General features: G+C 47.0%; 1 protein-coding gene across 3 annotated transcripts in view; it reads left to right on the forward strand.

Moving 5' to 3' along the window:
* LOC122399496 (ankyrin repeat and SAM domain-containing protein 1A-like) overlaps positions 1–18,027 on the forward strand; it is a 57,467-nt gene that overhangs the window by 2,265 nt on the left and 37,175 nt on the right. For all 3 annotated transcript variants that reach the window (XM_043400199.1, XM_043400200.1, XM_043400201.1), the window contains exons 2-7: positions 9,159–9,239; positions 9,412–9,568; positions 10,170–10,315; positions 10,549–10,671; positions 14,777–15,003; positions 15,168–15,384. In XM_043400199.1, coding sequence (XP_043256134.1) covers positions 9,159–9,239; positions 9,412–9,568; positions 10,170–10,315; positions 10,549–10,671; positions 14,777–15,003; positions 15,168–15,384 — 951 coding nt within the window. The remainder of the gene's footprint in view (positions 1–9,158; positions 9,240–9,411; positions 9,569–10,169; positions 10,316–10,548; positions 10,672–14,776; positions 15,004–15,167; positions 15,385–18,027) is intronic.

Below are 18,027 nucleotides of genomic sequence, written 5' to 3' on the forward strand. Positions count from 1 at the left end.
AAAGTACCGACGAAGGCAAGAAGCGTTTTTCCCCCCGTCGCTTTGCAAAGGCAGATGAGGCGAAACGAACGGGAAAAGGACAGATACGGGCAGAGAAAAAGGAAAAGGATCGCGTGTATAGGGCGAATCCTAAACGTATCGCGCGCGACAAACGCGTTCCTCTTCTAACAAATTGCCTCTTTTGCTCGTCACCAGCCGTGCAACTTGTCCATAACTACAAAGCGCGCCCGCGGCAACTTTCCACCAAAAGCTTTTTACTCATCCTCCTATGGGCTCTCTGCTCTCTTGCTCGTCTCGGTGCCGCGTGTCGCGCTCGGCCTTTTGCTCCCTCCTCCGTCCTGCTCCTCTGCCTCCGCCTCGTCCTCATCCTCGACAAGAGATCACAGGAAAGCAATATAAAACGCGGCCCGAACATCGCGCTACAAACGACGCGGGCGATGCTCGCCAGGGAGGGACGAGAAATATTTTGCGATGCTAATCGCGAACTGGATGCGCCACTTCTCGTGTACCACTGCCCGCGAATGTGTTTATCCTTTGTTTGCCAGACGTGTTGACTTTGGGTCGGGCAATAATTTTAATCACGGCCCCCGGGGGCCACGGAAGGGTTACTGTTCCTCTGGAAACCTCGCCCCGGGCCCTTCTGGGCTCCCGCGAATCGAAACTTTTAACGTCGTTCGTTCACCTCGATAACGTCTCTCTTTGATGTCTCTTGGGTACCGCGATCCAACTCGAAATCTCCGAGATACAGAAATTCATTTTGATCGTTTACGTAATTTCTCGTATGGAAACAAGTACTCTTTAACCCTCTATTAACCCATTTGCATCATCGCTCTACTTAAGCTTCCGCATCGAAACATCAGCGACGTTCAACTGACGATAGTAAACAGCGGAATATTCCGCGCTTGGTGATAGTAGACAGTCGCGGCTCGCGGAATATTCCGCGCTTGGATGCAAATGGGTTAAGCTCGAGAGTGAAAGTAACGCGGGGAACAATTAAATTTCGAATATCTTTAGTAACCGAAGAATCGATCTCGGGTAGAGTGCGCGGAATTCTCGTAATTTGGGATTTATAAATTTCCCAGAATTCCTGGGGCTCGGTATGCGCTCGCAACGCGGAATGGAGCGAATATTTTCTTCTCGAAATACTAGGTCAGTAATTTCACAGCGTCTGAAACGTAACGAGGTTAACCGCCGGATGAAAAGGCGGACGATTCAAATTTTCGAGAGATCAGTGTCGTCCTGTTCCTTCGTTAAACCGCCCCCGATGCCACGACGGGATGTCACATTGTCCCTGAAACGGCATTGAATTTGAGAATTACGAGTTCCCCGCAACGATTCTGTTACACTCGACCGATATCGCTGTAACGTTTTGTTCGTTCTCCGCTCTTCCGGAAGAAGGAATCGATGCGTTAAACGATCGACGAGGGGATAATTAGCCGACAGCAAGGCATTCTGCCGTGACGAGAACGTCGGCCAGCGTTCACTGAATTCGCTCCTAGACGGATCGATGGCCGATCCTCCCTTCGAGTGGCGCCCTTTCCTCGAGGGGTTCGAAACTGCATAAAGTGCAACTATAAGAGAGCCGGCGCTTTTTTTCTGTCACCTTGCTGGAGTGACACTCGGAGTGTTTGCGAGGAAGGACCTTTTCGCGAACATCAGCACGTATCCGTGGCCCCTCTTCTTCGCCGGAGGAATTTATCGATTTGATGCCTTAACGCCCCTCGCGAGCGTGTACACCTCCACCGTCGTTTCATCCTTGTCCGTCTCTGTCTTGTTTCCACTTCTCCGCGACACACGTACTCACCTTCCCTCTCTTGTTTTCCGTTATTCTTTCTTGATCACTCCGTCTCGCGTACACGCATCCTCCCTTAGCTTATTGTTTTCTCCTCCCTCTGCCACCCTCGCTCGGTCCCTGCTTCTGTTTCGGTTACTCTCACTCCCCCGTCTTTCGTCTGTTTCTTCCTTCAACGTTCTCGCGCTCCGCGGTTCTCTCGCCTTCTTCCTCCCTCTTCCGGTCACCCTCGACCGATCTGCCTAGTTTTCCTCTTTTAACCGCCTCCGGCGCGAGGGTGTGTTCCTACCGAGCACTCGCGACCGTAGAACCGGAAGGGGCTGGATGGAAGTTCTCTCTCGTCCCTCGACATTTTATTGCGCCTCTGATCGTCGAGTGCCGGGGAAAACCGCGCGATTCAATGACTCGGAGCACTCTTACAAATTTCACTTTAAACGCTACTGTTATTGTTTAGCGCCCGGCTTGGTTCTCACGCGGTTTTCAACTATCCATAGAATGTTTGATATGTTTTTATGCTTGAAAAATTGAGCCAAAGTAGGGCTGGGAGTGAGTGCAATCGATCTAATTTCAATTTCGTGGAAACACCGGTCACGACACACCATCGGTAGAACGATGACCCTATCTAGGCGGACAGATTTCCGGCCGTCCGAAAGGGTCAAAGTATCAAGTAGGGAGAAATCTCCGGTCGTAACGCGCTGATGAAATGCTCTTTAAAACCCATTTCTGTCGATCCTTTGCGAACGGTGTCCATATTCAGTTTAACATTTAGCGTGACACACGCCATCTAATTCCAGCGTACGATCCACTTAAGCTTTATTACGTATTATTAATACGACACTGTTCCGCGTCCCTCCGCGGCAGGAACGCGGTTCTCACGTGCTCCGATCGTCGGTTGCCGCGACGGGCGACAAAAACAACGGTCACAATTATCCAGCCGGTCATTTTTGCCGCTGATCGTTCGGCGTCTTGATTAAAGCCCCGCAAGAAATTGCCATTATAGATGCTCGACAGACGGCGGTCGTGCGTTTCATTCGGCGTTCCCCTGTCGTATCCGTGTCTTTCATGTCCCCCTCGTCGTCCAATTCGTAATGTTCGTAGACGTCGAGGGCACTGGGCGATGTCCTTTTTGCAGACAATCTTCAGGGTTTAATTAAGGAACTTGGGCAAGCGGATAAACTCGATGAATGGGGCAAACGAGGAACGAGCCGGCGGCGAGGGTGCGACAGACGGAGAAAGACGGAGCAGAAGCTGCGGGAGGGGGAGGCGGCTGAGCGGGTGGAGGACGAAAGAAAGGAAGAGTCAAACGTCCCCGACGCGGCGAGACACACGGGGACGAGCGTGGCCATTCCAACGTACATACACTCTGGTGTAGGTGGATTTGTGTTCCGACGTACACGAGTCCCGGGGGTTACGTCGTTCCTGTATACCCGGGTTTAAGAGAGCTGGCTACCACCACCGGCGTACCCGTGGTCCGTTGTTAGGGCGCGGAAAACAAATACGCGCCGTAAAAAGCGAGAGAGCGGCGCGCCAGGACAGCCGTAGTCGACGTGAGTAAGAATGGAGAGAGAGGAAGAGAAAGAGGGAAATTCAACACGTGCCGTCCTCCTCTCTGCGCGTTAGCTCTTTTCTATTCTTCTCCTGGCCGAAGGCTCCTCGAACTTCCAAGCGTAGCGCGGCACTCCGCGGGTACCCTCGAGTGTTCGTTTCTTTTTCTTGCCGCCCCTCCGTACCGCGGGTGAACCACCCCTGCACTTGAACGCGAACCAGGGGGGAGGGTGAACCCTAGGAGTTTGCGTTTGTAAAATCGACAGTTTCTCTCGTTTTTGATCTTAGTTACAATGGATTAGAGGTTCCTCGAGAGGCCGCAACGACGGCCCGTGCCTCGAACGATCCTCCATCGCGGACTTGCACGCGTGCCGTCGCCCGCGAGCCGATCATTTAAAGTGCCGGTATCCGAAAGCTTAATGACGTCGTTGCTTAATGACGACGACGCCCGCGCCCTTTGATGTGCCTCGTTCCGCAGAGAAAGGCCTTCGGTTCGCGTAATTGTTTTGGGTAAACTGAATGCGATGCTTTGATGCCGCCACCGACGTATAAGCGTCGATTCAAAACGCCTCCACGTTAACGAGGGAAATCCACGAGTTTTTTTTACGCGTTCCCGGCTGGTTCGCTCATTTGCGGGGGAAGGGGGGGGGGGCGAGAACGAAATTGTTCGGAAGCGAGGCGAACGATGACAATAATCACCGGATTCTTCGATTCGTTGTCTTGGTCCCGGCCTGGAAATTGTTCGTCGACGAGTTCTTAGATTTTTTTACAATCTTATTTTATCGTATTTCGGTTATTAAAGTCGTTGCTCTGAGAAAAATTCCATATTGTATCGAAAGACTTTTTTTAAACAGAGAATCACGGTAATAACGCGTACCATAAACGTATTAATTAATACGTTTACGAAGATATCGTATCGCGTAAATAATTATTATTCTCGATTAAAATAGTATCGACGCGTCTCTGTCAATTTGGCGCGGAATATTATTCGAAGCAGAATATCGCAATTGCTTTGTGTCTATAAAATAAACAATAATATCAGAATCGGTGTCTCTTTTAAAAGTATTTTCGTTCGCTGTAACGTTTTACGTTCCTTTTATATTTTGTCGTTCGGCGCAACAGCCTTTACTCCGGGCCGAATTAAATCGCCATCGCAAATGGATATTTTTACATATTTACACGTGCAGTTTTTACCACACTATCGACGCGCGTATTGACGCTGCGACGCTTTGACAAACATTGGTATTCCCAACCGTTTGTTTCCGACAATTTTCAGTTGACGCTCGATATAGGTAAATATCATTCGCTAAAAAGTGATATTGATCATTGTTTACGAATGTAACACCTTCGCGAACAACAGAGGTAAACAGCGACGCGTGCGGTTGTGAATTAGACAGGTAGTGGTTAATTGCACATTTAATTGGTTTACACACGACATGTGTTTACCAAGGTCGAATATGAAAACGGAGGGAATACTGACAGATAATTGTCAATATACGCGACACTTCCGCATGTATATATATTTCGCATTACACGCAGGAAATGCGATATTTAATATCGGTAGAATATCGCGACGTTTCTAATAACGATACAAGAGCTGCGTGACAGTTCGAAGGACGAGGGTAAACATACATAGTTTTACGTCTCCATCTTCATATAGGAATCAACGAGAACCGAGCAAATATCGTGCCTGCGAGTGCTCGGTTATGACGTGTATTAATCGAGCAAAATAAATATTGTGCCCCCTTACGTTGTTTTTCCGCGACGTTGATTCTGCGTTGTCAAATACCGAAACTAGTATATTTTTTTAACGTTCGCCGAGTCTGCAAATTTTTAGCCGGTTGCTACGCCATGTTTTGTTAGTCGTCGTTTACTTGAGTTCGTTTTACGCCAAAAGGACGATGAACTTGTTTGCGATAATTTATTTCGAAAATTTCAGTACGCGCGAGCAATGCAGTTTAATCGCTCGAATGTCTTAGTATTCGTGAGAAGATAGTGGGCGTTCCGCGTGTACTAATACACGTTGTTTTGATGAGTTAATTGCATGGTGTCCAGAAACACGATGTTACTCGCGCGCGAGGGACAATAACGGTATAATTACCAGGCTGGAATTTGCATTCCACCTACGATTTCCTCATTTTCGTCGTTTAAATTTAAAAACACCTCTTTTTCTGAGCGCTATGAATTGTCATTGCGTATCCACGATCTGTTCTAAATGTTTTCGAACTGAAATTAAAACAATATTGTAAAATAATGAATATCGTCGAGCATTGAAAATATATCCGTTCTGTACAGAGGCTCTTGAAACATCTTCGATACGTTTGAACGCTGATCGTGTTGAATTTTTCAGTAATTAATTTTAATGCAAATGGTAAATGAACTTAATTGGCTCGTTTTAAACGATCGATATTACAAGTAAAAACAAATTTATATTAAATGAAATTTATTAAACTGAAATTGAATTCATGTTAATTAAATTCAGATTTAAATTGATTAAATATATTTTTGTGTAACATCGACGGTGTAAAATCAACCAATTAAGTTTACTTAATACTTGTGTTGAAACTCGTTACTGAACTTTACATTTATTTAGAAATATAGCGACGAGTAGTCCTCTAATTTTCAGTCGATGTGCATTCGTGGGGCACAGACTGTTGACTGTACATTTTAGTCAAAGATTAGATCGTTCGACGGATTCGCCTCGATCTCATTTTCAATTCCAATGACCGCTTTGTCGCGCGTCTACACGCGTCCATGGACCGATCGTAAAATCCGGGCAATTCGATCGCCTTTGATCGCGAGCACTCGACGCTTCGAGGGTGGTGGCGCGAGTGGCCAGCTTGAGGTTGCGCTAATCGAATCCACTTAAGAAGAACACGGGGGATAACGAGAAACTCTTCCGTGCAGCATCGCCGACGTGTCTAGGTCAGGCAATTGCAAGCTATGGTCCACGGGACAAGGACGATTTTTAAATCGGTCTCACGATACGCTTCACTCGTCCCCCCTCTTGTCATCGCTGCAATTTACATAGCAGAGAACATTCCAATTTACATTTTCTTCGGTATTCAGGATCAACATCTTGCATTCTTACTTTTGCATCCTCGAAATATTTTTACAGATTGAATCGGAAATGTTGAAACGATCTCCCCTCGAGTGTCGTTAGTCACAGAAATATTTTACGACAAAAATTAGGAAAACAGGAAGATTCGAATCGTTTGTGATCCAAAGGAAGGTGTCGCGGTCGTCTCAAGGGGATAAACGCGGGGGTGCGTTTATCGCGGGCACGGTCGCGACAAAGGCGTCGTAATGAGAACATGTGCTGCATACAGGATGCATCGTAGGCTTCATTAGCGAGCCCGTTCCTGTCCGCGGGGCCCATTGTACGACCTAACCGGCTGCGCCGCGGCCGATACTGTGACGCGTTGCGTGATTCTTTGGCACCGCGGCGGCGGTGGTGCCGGCGGGTGTTTGTTACCGGCAGCGAACACGAATTCCTAATTGCGGAAATGGGGCCCCGGCCGCCGTTGGATGATCGTTACCGCGCGACGCCGGCGACCTGACAATCGGGGGTGGCCCCGAACGTCGCGGCAAATAACGCGCACGTCGGAGGGTTGCTTCGTGCTCCCGCGAGACTCGCCGTGCTGACCGAGTACCCGAAACGGTCGTGTAGCTTGAAATTTCGCCATAGAGAGAGCGCGCCGTTTATCGAACCGACGAGAATCGTAATCTGCATTAGCGAAGGCCATTTTGCCAATAATTAACACTCGACCGCCGTAACGACCGATCGAGAACTCAATAAAAAGGCCACCTCGAGCTCCCTGCGGGAAATTTTACGAGATTTGCGCATCATGTTTGTTCAAATGTTAATTAATTTATGGATACACGAAGAGCCGTCCGTTTATAACAGATGCGTGTAACTGCGTGGCAAGGGATTTCTTTAATTCGCGACTCTATTAATTATATCGGGACAGCGTAAACTTTTAATTGCGGAAACGAGTTGCACGCCCACGCGCGTGTCGCTGCGTGTTTCAGTGTATAGAGTCCACGGACGAAGCCGGTTGACCGGTTGCGTTGTTTGATAATCAGTCGTTACAAATCAAGCATGCGATTCCTGACATCCTGCGATTAGTGTTATGACAGCAAATTACATAAGTTCCTGATTGGATATCTGTCGTCGGCCGTGAATCAAATTCCGTATAAAATGTTGGGAATCAAAGTATTAAGTTATGTAAGGTGATTTTTGAAACTGGGGCAAACTTTGAAGTTGTGTAGCAAATATGCTCGAAGAATTAGTTTTAACTTTACCTTTGTAAAAAAACCTTTGTCTTTTTTAAAAAAAATTCATAAGCGGAGTAGCCAAATTGTGGGAAACGTGCGCCAAACCGTTTTACTCTGCACGTTTCCGAATATTGTGTCAGAATCTGGGCGTTACTTATGAGCCGATGCTCCATCCTGTTGGATGTATTTTAAATTGCATCGTAACTGAAGCGGGACATCATCCAATAGAGGAAGCAATGTGGGTTCCAAGAAATTCCGGTATCGTCGTTCATTTGTGACGTTATCGGTAGAAAAACGTAATCTAGTGCGATGCATACAATTGTACAAAGTATGAACATTTTAAAGCAGATAATTTAATCTACTCGTTTGCATATCAATTCTATGATTTCGTGTCAATTTCGCGGTCATTTCGTGAATACAAAATGCGACATGGAATTTTAAATTTCCACGGCGTATTGTTAATCTAGAATACCGAGAATAATGTAATTTATAATATTCCAAAGCGTAGCAATATTTTTCTGCAATGCAAATTACAGCGAAAACAAAAGAGGAGAAATGCAAAGTTTCGCGTGTAAATTGTTAGTACACATGCGCTGGTTACGGCGAAAAAAGAAATTTCAAATCGTTCTAAAAAAATTATTTTTAGCTAGGGGGGGGGCCAATTACAATCATTTTTGGTGAATAGACATACCCCCGAAATCCTACGCACTTTGGAGAAAAAGATTCCTTATCAAAAATCTAATGTCTGATCAGATGTCTTGTTCTACTGAAATTTCATAACTTCTGAACGGATTGAGGGATTTTAATGTTTCGAAATGCAAACGACGCGTATTTTGGTGAAGAATATGTAGAAATTCTAATGATCGATAGGTTGTTGCTTAACTCCAATCTTCAAACGGTTCTAGAATCTCCCAATAAAATTGTTCCCAGAGGTGGCCGAACATTCTGTATATTAATCTCAGTGTAAGGATAAGTAACCGACGCGTTCCGGGTTCGCCACACGCGAAAGGGTAATAAAAAAGTTTTGTTTGCGCCGCGGTATCTACCGAAAGCGGTATAAAAAGGGTTGCTTTTTACGGAAAAAAGATCAGCCGTTTCCGACTGTTCAAAGAAGCAAGGATTACATCCGTGCTCGCGAGGTACGAGCGTATTCTGAATTACAGTCGAGGTTAAGGAAGCAAGGATTGCACCCAGGTCCATTAGATCTAATGACTCTCCTTGGTAGGTTCAAGCTCATAAAGGCTACACGCATCCAGAACCGCAAGGTAACTCAAAACGAGGTCGCGGAAGATCTGGAGCATGGAAGCTTTCAGAAAGATCTCCGACCCAGCAGCGAGAGAAGTTACAAAGTAAAAAAAAAAGTGTCACGAATAAAAAGAATTATGTAACCGAGGATAACGTGGCGCAGAGAGTTGCGATAAATATAACTGTTAAGATTATTTTTCAAATAAGGATATGGTACGCGTCGAAATCGTTTAATTCGCGAATAGACTTAGGAAAGAGAACGTTTATATCATTGCAAGTATATTTTGTTTGTTTGCAGCTTACGGCGGGGTCCGGGGGCTAATGTGCAAGACGCCAGTGGATATTCCGCCCTTCATCATGCAGCTTTGAATGGTCACAAGTACGTATCGATCGATCGAACGCAAGCTCGTTTCGTCACCAGTATTTATCCGACCACTTTCGTTTCACGAGTCGATTCGTGATATTTTTCTTATTAATATTCCGTTCGATCGCCTATTAATCGATGTCGCTTATACTCCGACGATAATTCGAGGAAACGCTTTTATCCTCAGGGAGGTGGTAAAGTTATTGCTCCAATATGAGGCTTCCACTAACGTCGTCGACGCTAAAGGCTCTTCGCCGCTTCATTTGGCAGCTTGGGCGGGCGATGCTGATATCGTGCGGTTAATTCTTACCCAAGGACCTTCGGTACCCAAAGTGAATCTTACGGTCAGTAAATTTATACCTCTTCTTTTTTATTAATTAAAGAAAAACCACCGTGAATACTTTCGATCGTCGTTAATCTCTAACAAAATAAAGAAATGATCCGTGAAACGAGCTTTTCTGGGACCAGTTCTGAAAAGAATTAAACATTCTAGTAAACCATCGTAACATTTGCGACTAGCAAGGGGAAGAAAAGTGGAAAAGTAAAGAGCAAGATACGGTTAAAGAGGGAGAAACAGTGAGATTCTTTAAGATACGGTCGAGTGGTGGGGGGAGGAATTATTGTGCATTTAATAAAAGAGCTCGTTTCAAGAACTTCACTACTGTTTCGTTTATGAATGCATTTAAACTAAAATTACGGAGGCGTCGGTTTTCATTCAACTTCTGTATTAATTCTACTGTTCGGTACGTGCCAGGACGCGCGATCTCGTTTCGTGCGAGTTGTTCGTCTGTTTTCGTAAAAAGTAATTGTTGTTCCCTCTTGCTCGTGCAACAAAGAGATTTTCCCGGTCCCGCGTCGCTTCGAGGTTCACACGAAATTTCCTAATGCTCGGAATCGGGGCGAAGTTATTTGTTAACTGGAAATACCGGCTTTGTATGATCGCAGACGAAGGACAACGAGACAGCGTTGCACTGTGCAGCACAGTATGGGCACACGGAAGTGGTGGCACAGCTGTTGCAATACGGATGCGACCCCAGTATCCGCAACAGCCGGGGAGAATCTGCGCTCGATCTCGCTGCACAATATGGCAGGTAAATTGCACGTGCAGATTTTTATCATTTTCTTCTTTTTTTTTTTTTTGTTTTTTATCATTTAAATCCGAAGTTTATTCGTATTTCCATGCCTGTTTATTCGACACGCGTAGCTCGAAATTCGACTCGCTATTTTCCTAGCATCGGAATTATCGGATCGTTGGAATCGAATAATCGGCGACGATTGCTAATTGGCTTTGTATCCCCTCTGAAAAGTTCATTATCTTTTATAGACTGGAAACCGTGCAATTACTCGTTAGTATGTATCCAGAGCTGATCGCGCCTCTTCGGAACTCCTCCTCGTCGGTGATCTTCCCTCACACTCCGCTGCATCTGGCTTCGCGAAATGGTCACAGGTGAGTCCTTGTAAACAGGCTTTTCCTCTGAATTTTTTATTCCGCGGTTTAATGCACTTGTTTCAAAATGGTTGCTATTATAACATAGCAATATAGATAGTTATTTGAGACAAGAAGAAATAATATAAAACAAATTACGTTCACTTTATATTTAAAATTCTGTACGATTTTGAAATTTATCTGGTATCTGGTCTCTCTACCTTAGGCCGTGCTTTCGATTATAGCGCGTCCAATAACCATGTCGGTATAGTTCAACAGTTCCACGGTCTCTCTTTATTCAATCAAGCCGAGTCCGTTGATCGTGCATGGCGTTCGATCAACACGCGAGGGTGGCAGCTCGCGCGTTTGCCGTCAGTGTCCATGAAATCTATTTTATATTGCATTGCAGATCAGGATCGTTGTTAGATTATTCATGATACGCGGAACCCTGCCGAACTCGTGTACACTGGGCTTCCGTGCGCGTACACGCATCGCACGATTAATTTGTGTTTGACGTAACGAGACTGAAAGGGAATCTTGTCAGTTTTTTTTTAACGAACACGTTAATATTTCACTTACAATAAAATTTCTTTCGCGTCGGTCCTCGGTCAAAAAGGACCAAATTTTTCGTCGCGCGAACGACAGTGGCGACAGTACGCGGAAAACAAAATAAAACATGTGGAATAGAATTTTCCTCGATGGATCGCGAGCGTTCCATGAATGTCTCGTCTCAGAACGCCAGGACACTTTTTTCTCCCCTCGTTCCGTTCGCGCTAATTACCGAGTAATGCGTCGTCTCGCGCATTGTGCCCCAGGAACAACAATGGACTCGTTTCAGCTAACCATAACGATGTCGTGCCATTTGCAGCGTTGCCCATTAGAGCCAATCAGAGAGCACCGCGTTGCGTAATCCCGTCGAATACGATATGTATGTACGTCCTCCAACTGGCATGATCCGTCGCAACCCTCTCCTGGTTACACGTCCTATATTACCATCCTGCCGATTGCCCTCTCGTTCCTCTTCGAGCTGTGCGAATGCATTCGATCGCGCATCGCACCGTCAACAGCTCTGTCCATCCGTGCGGATTGCTGACCGCTTCTCGATTACGAGGATCGTATTAATCATTACCTTCGAAACGTATCGACCTAGATCAGACCGAGCGCTCACGGCCTGGCTGAATCGCGATTGCTCGCTCTCTGTCCCGGGATGTTTAATGCCCTTTCATGCCCGAAGGTGCACCGTCGCATTGATAGAGGCGCACAACGATGAAATATCTTCCCCTCAGAGGGATTTTGTTTGAACTGTCGCACACTGTCGTCCGTGAGCCACCAAACGGCTGCTTATACGCTTCGGAACATGCAAATTAAGATACAGTTATCGATCTTCAGAGAGTTTTCCGATCTACACAATTTTTAGACATTCGTTAATTTTTTCAAAAGAAATCCGTTGACTGTTTATATTGTGATCTACGGAGTATTTTTTTTTTTAAGTAAAACGTGTTATTTTTTTCCTCCTTTTATACTTCAGTTTTAGAAATATTCCCGCGAGACTACGAAGCACCCTGTATTTGACTCAGTGTTGATTTTAAAATTTATTTCGCGACGATACCAATAGAGATATTTTGTCATAAATAAAAGCTCGCTGCGTTCGATCGATTTACTAGTATTTACACGAATAATCGGCGATCGTTGCGTAGCGCGGTAAAAATGTTCAGTTAAATAAACGATATTGTAAGCGCGAACCATTGTTATTTGATTAATTGAACCGTTCAATCGGATGATGCAAGATTAACCGGATAATCGGTTGCGCGGGGCTGTACAATTAAATAACGAGAACGAATTTCGGCTCAAATTCAAAACAATTCTTTGCCACTCCCGTATTTTTTAATTTTATAAAATCGCGTATCGTACTACGTTTAAAATTACATGCTTTTTTCTGAGGACGATCAATCATACGGTCGAAAACGTTTAAAATCTTCGTACGTCTTTGATGATAGCAAAGGTTCGCGTGCTTGGCTAACCATTACTTTGATGTTTCAAATTGTCGTTCAAGCACATAATACAATATAAAATTTTGATACGAGAAAAGTGTACGCCTTCGGTTGTCAAACTCCGATGCCAACTCAAGACAAAAAAAAATCCATTCCATCAAGAAACTACCACCGATCGGGGGGGAAAAAACAATATCGTTTATCTCGAAGCGTCCAAAATGTTTCCCCCCCTCGGAGCAAAAACGATTCGCGTTCAGCAGGATCGCGGAGCCCCGGAAACGGAATTGTATTTAACGCTTTGCTCGGCCAATTCGTTCTCATTTAACATCGCGGCGTCACGTCCATAATCCGGCTGGTAAAGCCTTTAAAATAATCGACGTTGTCGGACGAGTCGCGATCGGGGGGTTGGGGGCGCGGGACACTCGGCGCGGCTCGGATCGAAAATCGGCCAGCGATCGTGAATCGCCACGAAACGGCAGTCACATTGTAATCGGGTATAACGTCGGTTTTTCTATGCAGCCTCGCAGCCGGTAATCGCTTTAACCGGCGCTCTCGGCGCTTATAATACGATCGCGTCGCGATACACAGTCTGATGAATGCATTTTCTGTCGCCAGCGACGCGTTCACCCCCTGCACTCGATCTCCATCCCCCCGTTCTTCAACCATCGTTTCCTCGTCGATGGATGCTGAAACTAGGACTGGGATTGTTCGAATATTTTATACGCGTTTCACTGTTGCCGATATACTTCGAATATTTTAGATTATCGGTTCCTCCGGATCTTCAAGATCTTCGCTAAACTCGGTGATTGTAAATAGAGAAATATGAATTTAGGATCTCGAAATGGTATAGCAATTTTTCTCTGGAAAACCTCTATGCCTCGAATAGATTGCACACCTTTGCTGTCACCGATGATTAGGCGCGCACCTAACTGTCACGCGAATGGCTACCTGTGTAATCACGCACAAACGTTGGTACGTGCGTTTCGCGAACGTGCACGCTCGCCACTTGTCGCTTCAAAGTGCGTTTATATTTGCCGAACAATTCTCGTTTGAACAGTGAATGAATTTGAGAAATGAAATATAGGATTACCAATGACTAACCCTGAGAAACGTTTTTGGCCCCGTTCGATCCTGCGCGACGGAAACAAAAATGGAGGTTTCGCGCGCTACCGTGTCGTTTAAAGCAATAAATTGCGCCCGATTCGATCAGTTCTCATCTCGCTGATTAGGTCCGAAAGGGTCCGACAATCTCCACGGTCAAACAACGGCGAACGGCGTCGCGCGTGTGTACGGGCATTTCGAATGTTTGAATAGGCGCGAAACTACGGTGCCGGGGCGCGGAACTCCATCGTGTACGCTCGTTTTCGGTGTTGCCTCGTCGTGTGTACGCGCGTGGAAGTGGAGGATCGCGGGGGGTTGGGTGTACGTTCGAGTGAGTGTACACACGCAGTTGCGCGACCACGTCGAAACGCACCCGGGATTCGACTGTGTACCGATGCACACTGCGATGATTGCGTTCACGCACGCGTTTCACGCGCTCGCCACGATATTTGGTGGATCAGCCAAATGCGGGGGCGGCAGCGAAACACGATGGAAAGAGACAGAACGGGCGGAGAAAGGGAGCGGGGACGAATGGGATTGGGAATGGGACCGGAGTAATGTCTATTATCGGATTCAATATCGGTGCTCTTGGTAAGCCAGTATACAAATACCCCTATGGCACGGTAATAACAACATAGGTGCACGTGAATCCGATTCCCAGCCACGAATCCTATATGCGACGGATGGCTGCGGTCACTGCAGTCGGTGCACGACGGACACAAAACGAAATCTGGGTTTCGCGCCCCCTATTGGTCGACATGGGAAATTCGCGGCGACCAGGCCACTTTAAGCCGACTGCCGATCACGCTGGCCCCGACCGCGGGCCGTAAAGTGTTCTTGGATGACAGATTTTACTCCGCTTTAACGCGGTGGACCGATTTTTGGTTGGTTCGCGTTCGGGTCTCGTGGACCGTTTAACCTACGATAGTCTACAAATCGTGATCGTCGAGAAGACGGTGGAATCGTACTTGTTTACATTTGGTACAGGGGAGGTGTAACGTGGATAATGCAACGCGAAAATTGATTTTTCGCAGGGCCGTTGTGGAGGTGCTACTAGCCGCGGGTGTCGACGTGAACACGAGGACATCCGCTGGCACGGCGATGCACGAGGCGGCCCTATGCGGGAAAATGGAGGTCGTGCGGGCCCTCTTGGATCGAGGGATCGACTTGGCTATCCGGGACTCACGGCAGAACACGGTGCTCGATCTCTTGGGCCAGTTCCCGCCGCACGTCACGCAGGACATCACCGCGGTGATAAAAAGTGCGTGGATATATCGTAGATTTTCCTTAAAGACTACATAGGAAATTAGCTAATATTTACAAACTTTATCCCGAGAAACGTGAGGGTTCACGAGCTCCAAAACGGGTTTGTCGAAAGAGAGGGTTGAGAGGGACTAACTTTGAACAATGCGTTGCATCGAACAGGGCATAGGTCGTCCTCCGGCGTGGAGAGCGACGCCGACAGCGAGAACTTGCCACCGATTCCGGTCCAGGGTGGCGATTCATTGGGCAGCCCTTACGAGAACGTTCGCCCTGGGGATGATCTTTCACCGGCGGAAGGGACATCGCCCACTCAATGGCAGTTCTATCACAAGCCTCGGGACGACGATCGTCGCGTTTCCGGCACTTCCGTCATGTCTCTGTGAGTATCTCTGCTTTATTTTCACCCTCTTCGTCACTTTGCCTGCGCGGGTGTCGTCGCTTGCAGCGCTCCTTTTCCCCGGCCCTCGTCGGACGCGGGACATAAACTTTTTTCTGCAATCCCGCGTGTCATCGTGCTCGGCACTTGCTGTTGCGTTACGTGTTTGCCAGCGAAACGACTCGGCGTTCATTATTTCAGTGGATGCACGCTAGCGATGCTAGTTACCCGGATGCTGTCCGAGAAACGGATTAACGTATTGACTGCCATGTCTTCGCAAATCTTAGATTATACAATTTTCATTTATCCGAATCGTTTGGCAGTCGACGCGTTAATTGCTAAATGTGTATGAGATAGACAGTGGGGGTGGTTTGGGATAAGAACGATAGAACTTTCGATTGTTTGACATTTGTATTCACTAGTACTTTACAAATCCTCATGGAGAGATACACAGTTGCTCAAAGTTCATTTACGTTTCGATTATACAAATTTATTATGTATCTCAAAACAAACATAGTCGTTTAAATGAAACAACGACCAGCGGATTGTCGTTTCTAGTTTTCGTGTTGCTTCGATTCAAAGTTCTATGGCTGCTATTGGAAGGCACCCGCTGCCATGGTCGTGTCGCGAGAACGGCAGTATGCTAATCGCGATACTGCTCGAGAAAAACGCGCGGTCATTCAGCGTGCCCCGTTACGTGCAACGATTTCGAAGGAACAAAAAAAGGAGGGAAATAAAGGAGTCGTGGGGTAAAAAAGAGGCGATCGTAGCCGGGCGTAGGGGTCGGTGTATTTGTGCTCATCCGACGTCATCTTCGCCGGGGAGAAAAGGATATCGCGTCGGTGCGTCGGATAAGAGCGAGGGCCCGGTAATATTTTCTAGAAAGGCCGGATATACGTATATACGGTATAGGCGAGCGCATAACCGTGGTAGCTTTAATATAGGAGAGATGTTGGGTAAACAAAAGCGTAGACGTGGACCGGGAAGGCACGCGGAGTGAATGAGCAGAGAGTGCCGTGAGTGCGAGCGCGGGTGCGAGTGCTCGTGATGATGGTTAGCGGCGTCGATGGTACCCGGCGTCGGTACCGGTGCCGGCGGTGCGTCGACGGTCGAGCAGAGGCGGAGGAGGCAAGGTTCTCGGACCGAAAAGGGAAGCTGAAAGCGGAGGCGGAGGCAGAGAGGTTGGAGGAGGTGGCGCGGCCGCGTGTAGCCCCAGCGCGTTAAGCACCGCTTGGCTTGGTTTAATTTTCCTGATGTAGGCAGGCGATGGTGGGTCCGACCGCCTCGTTCACCCCTGGGTCACCCCTCCCCCCTCCCGTATCACCCCATTGGTACTCTCTCCGACGGTGCTACCGCTAGCTGCTAAGCGCTACTGGTTGGTTCGACCAGACGGAGAAAGAGGACGCTGGGCGAGCAAAAGACTGACAGAGGGAAAAAGGGAGACGGTGAACCGTGGAAAGAAAGACGGACGAACAGGACGAAAGAGAGAGACAGACGGAGAAGGAAGTGGTACCGGTGCTCTCCGCACCTCCACCGTCAATGTTTGACGTCGGTAGCCGCGGCTCGACCGCCTCGAGATGAATCCATCACGTTAAACAATGTAAATGTTAGCCCGTCTCAGCATAAAACTAATAACCATTGCTCTCTCCCTCGTCCTATGGGCATGGCCTCCAGCCGCGGTTCGCCGGTTTCTCGTTCACCTCTACCTTCGCTTGTTTCTACTCCTCCCCCGGCTTCTGGTTCTCTCCTCTTTCTGTTTCACCACTTGGGCTCCGACCTCGTCTACGTGGCCTCATTAAAAAGTCGGCACTCCGGTACGCGGAACGTCTCTAGTTAAAGTTACGCATTGTTGGGAGGAACGATGGGTACACGGAGTGCTATTCTTTCCCTGTTGCCTGACCGATGAACAGTCGCGACCACGCCGCCGCGGTGTTCTTACGCTTGGCTCGCCTAGCTATTGTGTTTACCGCTCTGCGATATCGAATGGCTGCATACGGATGCAACATGAACGTTGCTGGAAATTGAGGGGACATTCATCATCTGGGTCATCCAGAGATCGTTCAACCTTTTACTGCTATCGACACCTATCGAGTCCATTCACTTGCCACAGCTTCAGTGGATTATTATTTTTTAACTCTTTGCGGATGGTGTCTGCATATGCCGGACAATCTATATATCTACATATAGTCCATTTTGGATACATGTTATTTTCTTGCATCTCTCTAATGTCCGTCCGTAAAGGGATAACTCCCTCCACCATGCATAATGGATATTAGCGGCATAAACAGTGCCCGATGCTCTAGTGCTAGATACTGGTTGCTCGGCTACTAATGGTAATCCCTTTAGAGCGCGATTCCCCAAACCGAAATAAGACGAAAATCATCAGTGATCAAATTGCGATAAAGGCTTCGTGATTATTAGTTGCAATAATCATTTGAAAAAACTAAGATTTCATCATAAATAGAAATTCCAATACGAATTTTAAAAATTGTTCGAACTAAAGATTCATTATTTATCGTTTAACGTTTCAATATTGTTGCTAGCTTCACGATTCGATGGTTAAGAATCACTGACCCAATCGATCGGTTAGCCACTATAGTGACGCATCGTAGCGTTAACGATTACCAATTACTGCAGTATTGTAAT

Source organism: Colletes gigas, unplaced genomic scaffold, assembly GCF_013123115.1.
Source record: "Colletes gigas isolate AHSC1104 unplaced genomic scaffold, ASM1312311v1 Colletes_gigas_Sc00013, whole genome shotgun sequence".
NCBI classification, from domain to species: Eukaryota; Metazoa; Arthropoda; class Insecta; order Hymenoptera; family Colletidae; genus Colletes; species Colletes gigas.